Here is an 8,998-nt window from a genome sequence, read left to right on the forward strand (position 1 = left end):
GGTGCAGCGTGCAGAAAAGCTTCTTGCAGTTTTCTCCAGTTTAGAAAGAGAATCTTTGCAATAATGGGAACAAAGGTGGACTCAGCGAAAGTAAATTCCTCACCAAAGAATTTTTAGACAAATGACATTGTTGGCTTTCTGAAATGAAAAGCTGAAATGCTAAAAAGAAAAAAAGAAAGAAAAAAAAAAAGTGAAGCTCCACCTGACTTGAAGACCAATTTTATTGTTGATTTTTTTATAACATCAGTGCACAAATGTTAAAATATAATCCAGCTCTGGAAACATGTGGCTTCGGATTAGATATGCATCGTTTTTATGCTGTGACTGCTGGAAAGCGCCGAGTACTTTATGAGCAAAATTAAGCTTTGCAGAGCCAGGACACTCCCGCTCTGGGGCAAGCCCATGGAACAGATCCTCCTGACAAAGTTATTTAGGAACAGCTTCTCCACCACCTAACGTGGCAAGGCCAAGCAGACCAAACAAGGCAAACACTCCTTAAAAGACTGTCGACCTCGGCCTTGAAGCCTACAGTCAGCAGCGATTACACAGGACATTATGGAAGGGGAAGGAGCAGAGAAATGAGATGTACATCATGTCTCAGAGAGATTCCCTCGGCTGCCTCAGAATGAGAAGAAAGCGGAGCTTCTGTGGCTCACCCTAACGGAATTCGACATTTAGGTAGCAAAGTCCCAGCTGAACTGATTCGCCCATAGAAAAGGGAAGTGGAGGGTAGGGAGGAGAGACAGGAAGAAAGAGTAAAAAAAAATACATAAGAAAAAAAACCAAAATCACCTCCATACAACAATTACATCCAGATATCAGAAGTACTGTCTCCACCAGGGTAACGAATCTCATGAGCTAGGACAGGCCCATCAGGTTCCTTCCCAAAATCCACTAGGAAGTTTTTATTCACTGTCAATCCACCTCTTTCAGTATCCACGTCAATCTGCAGCATAACAGAGCCTTCCCTGAAAAAGGGACAAGAAAAGAGATATTGGGAAAAGGATTCATATTCCTTGCTCTTCTCTTCCATATTTGGGCAGGATTTGTCTTCGTTTAATATAAAATGGAGAGAACCCCAGAAAACCAGGTCTCACGAGTGAGTCACATCACCTGAGTGAAACCCACCCCCCAAGTTAGCAATGACTGAGCGCTCGGGAATAGCTGCTGTTAGAAAGGAGCAGGCGAGCGGCACTGTGCCCTCCCGTGGCCATCTGGAAGATCACCTTCTCCTCTCTTTAATTAAAAAAAAAAGTCACGCTGATACACTCAAAGGCAGTTTGGAAGTATTACAGATTCCAGAAGGCGAGGTCATGTTCACTGGTTTCTTCCCATTCTCATCTACTTCCAGAGAGATTTCCATGCACAGCGTGTGCTGACTATCTTTTGTGTGCCTGGCCAGCAGGGCTGGATTCTGGCCAGTGGGTACGACACCTAGGCTGGTGGGCTGTGTAAATGTTACTGGGTTCAGCCTCCCTGCCTGGGAGCTTTGCTCTGCACACCAGCTGGTACAGGTGTGTCGCTGTTTAACACGGAAATCTGGAACACGGGCTTGTAACAGTCACCCTCATTCACCAAAGCTTTCTTACCTGACAAGATCTGGGTAGAACTGCTTGTCCCACCCGCTGTAGAGAGAGCTGGTGACATACAGTCTCTTCCCATCCAAACTGAGCTGAATCATCTGAGGTCCACCCGGCACCCTCTTCCCCTGCAATGAGAACAGAGAACAGGGTGCTCAAGACAAGCTGCCACGGAGACTGAACAGAAGAAACGCAACAGCAAGGAGAAACAACACAGCGCGGCAGCTCTGCTCGGAGCCCCTCCAGCACTCTGAAATCCCTGACATGGGAGCACCAAATCCCCTGGTTTGGAGGGAGAACAATTTTTATTTGGAGTTTTATTCCTTAGTCAAAGGGAGCCTCGAAGCCAGCTTAACTCGCAGAACTGTAATGTAAGAAGGTAAGGGCTGGAGGGTTCACGTTCCTGTACCTGGATGGAAGCATCAAAAATCAAGCAGGAGGTGGGTGGCACAGCACGGCTGCAGATACGAACATGTCTGCACCGCAGCTAGGTCACAGGCTGCTCTACGAAGAAAAGGGGTATGTGGAACTCCCCAAAACTGCCAGTGGTGGCCAGCAGATCTCAGCCGCGACCACGTTCAGTTCTTGAACATCCCAAGCGATTTGCCATAGGTAGCTGCCTTGACAGTAATAATATTAATGCACATTGATAATGACCAGAGACAATTTATGCTCTTTCATTTTTCTATCACGATGCCAGGTGCCATCAAACTCTTCACGCTCCCACCCACTGCTGCAGAATGAGCTGCAGCACTTTTTAGCGCTTCGACCATCGGTTGTCGAAAGATCATCAGAAGCAACGATGGCAGCGTGCTGAATGCATGCTGCGTTAGCTTTAAACCAGCCAGCTAACAACAGCAGGGAGATGTAATTACACAGGCTTCTGCAGAGCTGAACAGCTTGTCCAATTCCACCGGGGACCCAGAACTCTTTCCAGGATTCCAGCTGGAATTTCGTGCTGAAAGGTGATACCTGCCCAGACTGGCAGCCAAGGTATGAACTGGCTCCGCTATGGGTTTATGCTCTGCGTGTTCCACGGAGGGGCAGGGATATTTCAGAAAGGATTACAATTAGCAGAGCACTAAGAATGAGCATGTTAAGAAAACTTACTTTGATCACAACTGGCTCGGGCTGACTCTGCAATTCCTTGTCTTCCACTACGGTTACAGGCCCACCCTTTGTGATGCTGCCTCCCAGAAACACCTGCAACCAAGGGAATGGGTGAGAACAGGCGGCAGCTATCGAAGGAACAGGAAAGCAATATAGTGAAAATTCTCAAGCAAAAGTAAATTGTCATTTTCTCCTTTTACAAAAGAAGGAAACAAGAAGACTCTACTGCTGTTGCACATGACAGATTTTCTGACGCTGGCTCACCTGTCCCACCAGCTTGGGTTTGCGGGTGTTGGAGATGTCATACTGGCGGATGTCTCCATGCAGCCAGTTGCTGAAATACAGGAACCTGTCGTCCAGCGAGATGAGGATATCAGTGATAAGACCTTCAAGAAAATATTCAGTAGCAAAGTCAGGAAATGGACAGGACACCAACAACAAACAAGAGCACAAGCCTATTTTTCAAAATTCTAGTCGTAGTAGCCTCAGAAAAATATGCTAAGATATGGGTTGAACAAACACAGTCATCTGGACATCACTGGAAACCCACTGCCTACTCAAAGGAGCTTCAGGCTCTACCAGCGTTCCCAGGACCACTCCTGAGCACTGTGAGCTCATGCTGAAGGACCCAAACTCTGAGTATTTTTCTAGAGAAACAGACCTCAAGCACTGAGCAGTGTGGGAGCAGAGGTCTGACGATCTCTTACTTGACAGCTCATAAACAATTTAGTCACATCAGCAGTGTTACACAAAGAACCCAAAAAGAAATGTAGAATTTTACACAGGAAGTGTTTGCCATTTAAGGATAAGATTTTCCCAAAAAGCTGCAGAGGAGAACACCCCATTTCTTTCCCAAACACGCTCACGCTCACCAGGCATGTCAGGGAGGAGCCATCCTTGCACCTTCTTGCTGGGCACTTCAATCACCTTCTCTGCCGCCCAGTCTCCTTTCTGCAGAAGGCGCAGCAGAGAACACAGCATTATTATTGCCTTGATGTTAGCTGAGAGGGCTCAGCTCCGCGTGACAGAGGGAGGAGAAGCAAATAGTGTATTTATTTAACAGGCCCTGTACAGAGGTGACATGCACACTGCAAGTCAGCGCTACCAAGGCGTGAGGATGGTAACTGTACCGCCAGCAAGAATGTTAATGATTATACTGAGCAACAACATCTCACACAGATCGCTCTAACAGCAGCAAAGCTAGAGACCGCTGATCTCCTCCAGCTTGGGGTCCTGTCTGTCTGCAGCTTGCCCCCTGAAATGGCAACAGCCCTACGCCCCTGCCCACGACCCCATCACCTGCCCTCCCTCCTCTACTTTCAGGTCTTCCCTGTGCTTCCAAACAGCAGCTGCACAGCAGGCAGCACACAGTGACGCCGGGGACAGGTTTCACGTGTTCTGCCGTCCAACTGATATGTGTTTGTTGACCAGCTGGCAGGCCAGGAAGCAAGCTCTCGAGCTAACGCTGCAGCCCTTTCCTCCCACAAGTGCTCGTTAGGCCCTCTCGTGTTCAAGGGATCACTAACGTTCACATCATTGACAAGACCTTCCCCTCTTTGAGACTTTCACAATTAACTGTGATTAAATCCATCACCGAGTTACTGTGGAGGGCAGAGCACTGGGAGGTGGGCTGACACACCAGCACCACGACCTCGTAAGCTTTGCTTCCCTCCAGGCTCCGGCTGCTGCAAGATTCGCACGCTGGACGTCAGCAATGCGGCTGCAGAGGTACTCAAACTGCCGGCCAAGTGCAATTGCTCCAAGATCTGGGACTACGTGGCAGCTTCAGAAAGCCACGGCACTGGCTTGTATGCTCATGGTCATTAGAAGGTTTGCTCCCTCACACGATGTTACAGCCTGGCCAGAGTTAGACTGGAATTAGGAGCCTTATGCTTTTTAATCAGAATTCTACTATTTCCTAAGTGATCGGCTGATTTCCAGAACAACTAGGTTTGAGGTTCTGTGTTTGCCATGGCTTTCGTGACCTACCTCTGTCTTGTAGAACCGATGCACCGTGCTGCTCAGAGCACACCCAACAAACCCTTCTGCAGCGTCCGGATCGTGGAGGAATCGGATTTCCAGAGGTATGGAGCCCTTCCCCAAGTCAATTGACTGGATGTAGGTGTGAGTGCTCCAGTCCCACACGTTAATGCGGCGGCCGTAATGCCCTAATGGATCGGGGCACACAAAAATAAGCACAGAAGGTATTCTTTTAACAAAGAACCACTTTTACTTCTGAGAGATTAAACAAATGGCCCCTCACCTTTCTCTACATCAGCTGGGTTAAACCCATTTGACAAGACTTTTGGGACTCCCCATTCAGTGCTCATCAGGACGTTGTGGCGTGGCTGATACCAGAAGTCATAACCCAGGGAGGGCACCTTTCCCCCATTCTCCCAATTTCCTTTCACTTCAAAGGTCTCTCCGTCCAGCAAAATAAAGCCACCTGATATAAAAGCCGAAGAAAATTGTTTGAAGCCGCTCAGACAGATTCACAGCTTTAAACAAGATAAAGAATATATTAATATTTAAATGTCTGTTTTCTAAACTCTCTGTAAAATGCAACGCTATGCTTAAGGAAAAGTTTGTGATTCTGTTAGTGTTGCTTTTGTGGACTACAGCAAACGAGAGCTGGATTTTTAAAAAAACTTTATCACACTGTAATGAATTTTTTAAGCTCCAGTTTGCTCTATTTCTACTTTAGTCATTCCGATAAATCAGTTAGCCTCCTGGAGAACGTTTCAATTAAGGGATATCTTAGAGAAGATCCTGGAGGAGTCACCTCTGTTTGCCTTTGCTCGCCAACAGTACCGTTGAATCGTACATAACATGCATCTATTCAAGGACATGTTTACCCACAACCCAGAAGAGAAAAACCCCGTGAAAGGGATCAGCGTTCACCACTTACCATCTGAAATATATTTCCCCTAATAGCTAGTATTTCTCTTTAGATCTTACATGTTTTGTGTTTGAATAGGTAACAATATTTATATGCAAGAATCCTTCAAAAATTTCAAACAGGAAATGCAATCTAGAATAGCTTGAAAGGTTTAATCATCACTAGGCAATGAGACAAAGAGGCTGAGGGTGGCAACAGGGTCTTTCACGCCCAAGTCACAAATACTGAGCTGATACAGATGATGTTTAAGAGCAATTCTTCCTTGCTCTTTGCGGGGGGGGCCCAAGCGAAATGTTAATGGGTTTCTTGCTCATATTATCAACACTAGAGTTGGTTTTCTCTAGTAACACATGTGAAAGGCTGAGACTCCCACAGCGGTTCCTCCAGGCCAGGTCTGAACAGCTGCGGCAGAGCAGTGACCACAACCTGGTGACTGAGGGATTTATCCTCTAGTTACACCAACAGCTGCTGGAGTGGTTGTGTGCACAGAAGGACTGTAAGCTCTGAAAAATTCACCTAGCTCAGCAGCCTGTACTTTGGGAGTGTGATATTTCTACACCACAAGTACCTTCCCTGGAGTACCGAAGAGCATTAGTACCTTTTCCGTTGCCAGCAGGGTCTCCCAAACAGCTGATTAAGATTTCCCCACTGCCCAGACAGTGCGAGGTGTGAGGATTAGCCACGTTGCCCTTCCAGAATACCTCCACGGGCTCAACAACCTAAAAGGAGTATACACACAGTCACCCTCACCACGATCGCTACAGAGCATCCGCTCCCCCCCTAAGAGTTCCAGTTTCAAAGAGCAAGGAAGGAGCGGGAATGGCGTGTGTCCCAGGGGGATGGTGTCTTTTGCTGCTCTGGTGTTTGAGTACCTGCTCCCTCCCGCTTTCTACTCTGCCCCGTAACCCAGTACCATCCATCACATGTATTTGTCCTTCTCAAAAATAAAACCAGCAAGAATTGAACGGTTAGAATCAGTCCAATGCCTGCATCAGTGAGACACTGACATCTGCGTTTGTTTTCATTCGGATCAGTGGCAGAAACACCACTTGTGCGATATTCAGACATCAGCTCCCATTGGAGTACCAGCAGTTCAGAGGGGAAAAAAAATATCTTTGAGACTTGCCAGAAACTCAGTCTGAGACAAAACTCACTGCACAAGGAGAGACCTTTAGGGGTTTTGTTCCAATGCGCCGATAGTTAAAAGCTGGCAAAGTTCTAAAGAATTCCACACTGAAAGACTACGAGCGAGAGTATTTGCAGGCAGGTGGGGTGCCACAAAGGACCCCTTGGAAGTTTCCTTACGTTCCACATTATGACCTGCCTTCAAAATATGGTTTTGAGAATTAAATCTGTCTGTGACAAACCTGTGACTTTGTACAGAAGTTTCACACAGGATCCATCCGGCCAAGCACAGACACTGATAGTGTATTTACATCTCAGCTAACCCTCTGTGCTAACTGTATAGTCAGCGAAAGGAAACAAACACTCTTAAGACACAATTCCTTTACCCTAAACCAGTTCTCTAAACTAGGCTGGACAAATCTGACTCCAGCAATGTCTATTTTTTTTACTGACTGTAAAGAGACCCTAAATAGTTAGACATGGTAAAGTGTAAGTGTACATCCAAACCCGAATCTACGCCAGTATCTGTATCTCTGCCAAATGAACTCTGTTGCAGGGGAAGTTTTATTTTGGGAAAATTTCAATTGTTTCCATGAACAGGTGATTTATAAAAAATGTTAATTTCCCCATTTTAAAACATATTCTTATTTTTTTCTTTAAAAAAATATAAATCTACATATCACATGTCTAGGAACCAAGGATCACAAATGAAGGAAGAGGTCCTTTACGGAAGAGATGTGGTTTTGCTCAGTGAAAATCCAATCGAATTTGAACTCATCTCTGAAAAACATACAATCTACATGTGCTCGGCTGAACATGTTGTGGGAGTCTGCCTCGTGATCCTGTAGTTCAAAACAATACAGTCTGCAACTGCTTCGACTGAAATTCACATTGCCGAGGCATGCCCAATTCTGGAACTTGCTCATTTTTCATGTTTGACACCACATTTACCTGTCTTTCTTCAGCACAAGATTTTTGTGCATAGTTTATCAACAAATTGTAGGAGTCCCAAAACTCCCACAAGTTCCTAATATTTGACAAAAGCTTCCATAACTGTTCGACTCTCCTAATTTGAAGCTGGAATCCATAAAATCACTGTCTCTTGGTCAAAATACAAGAAATTAAAACCCAGCTTAAAGTCACTTAAATGTACCTTATGGATTCTAGGAGCTCGCGAGTCTGTTCCCACATCCACCACGTAAATGCGAGAAGAGATCAGACTTGGTAGAATCAGACGGTTTCTTTTCTTTGTGGCATCCCCAAAGCAGCTGCTACAGGCATTCCACCCCGAATGATGGAGCTCGTCCTTCAGATTGGGCATAGGCAGGCGATGGATCACCTACAAAGTCAGAGACAAACTTAAGATTCAGGCCGGGAGAGTTCTTCCCCTGGGCAAAGAAATGGGTCTTTATGTCAGTGCGTAAGTTAATTGAGAGCAGAAGGAAACTGCTGTTTGTTATTCAGGAAGCAGAGTCAGCCTGAGATATGCAGAGCTGAAGGTGCAAAGAGGGAGAAGAAAGTTGGCCGTCGTGATTGCACAGCATTTGTTAAATGTTGTCTGCTATTAAATTCATGCAAATCTTTCAAAGACTCTCTCTAATTAAGGAGACGTGGAATAATGATATGGAAAAAAACCAAAAAACCCATCGCTCGTCCGTGTGCTGCAAGTCTCTGACTACAGCTGGGGCTGACTGCAGCAAACTGACATGATAATTTGCACCCTTGCTTCTGATTTTTACTTCTCCTTTGTGTAACTGAGAGAAGTTGAAAGATTACAGCAAAGTTTTGTCAAAGTTTTAGGAGATTTGTTTCCTCCACTCCTCCGCAATAAACTCCTAAGCAATAGCTATTGAAAAAAGAGAACAAGTTATGAAAATCTTTGTTGTCAAGCCAGATTCGCTGCTCCTTAAAAGACAGGGAGATCAGAGTCCAAAGTACCTTCAGCAATTTGAGTCACACAAGCACTGTGTGTTTAAACGCCGTTCAGTGCACACTGCCTGCAGGAACAAGCTGAGCAGCCTGAGGACAGTCTGACCAAGATTTTGGAACTGGTATATTGGTAGCTACCTACCCACAGCTTTCCTTTTATTAAATAAATCCATTAGACAATACCTAACGTGCAGGATTTCCCAGAGTATCAGATATCCTACATTATAAACTGTCTATGCTACTCTTACCCACCAAGGGATATCACCTTCTAGAGTGTTGTACTCAGGCTCAGTATAAATCAGCAACAGCGTTACAAAGGGGTAGGAAGGGTCGGGAGGTTTGCAGAGGGATCTGG

At 45.7% G+C, this 8,998-nt stretch overlaps 1 protein-coding gene across 1 annotated transcript; it reads right to left on the bottom strand.

The window, feature by feature from the left end:
- Positions 1 to 638: 638 nt before the first annotated feature.
- On the bottom strand, positions 639 to 8,049 carry SELENBP1 (selenium binding protein 1). The gene is made up of 9 exons (XM_010087859.1): positions 7,868 to 8,049; positions 6,188 to 6,308; positions 4,954 to 5,136; positions 4,680 to 4,858; positions 3,563 to 3,641; positions 2,955 to 3,076; positions 2,691 to 2,783; positions 1,590 to 1,708; positions 639 to 968 (listed from the first exon to the last, which is right to left on the bottom strand). Exons 1-9 carry the CDS (start codon positions 8,033 to 8,035, stop codon positions 806 to 808), a joined length of 1,227 nt encoding a protein of 408 aa, XP_010086161.1. The 5' UTR covers positions 8,036 to 8,049; the 3' UTR covers positions 639 to 805.
- Positions 8,050 to 8,998: the final 949 nt, after the last annotated feature.

Source organism: Pterocles gutturalis, unplaced genomic scaffold (assembly GCF_000699245.1).
Source record: "Pterocles gutturalis isolate BGI_N339 unplaced genomic scaffold, ASM69924v1 scaffold36511, whole genome shotgun sequence".
Lineage (NCBI taxonomy): Eukaryota > Metazoa > Chordata > Aves > Pterocliformes > Pteroclidae > Pterocles > Pterocles gutturalis.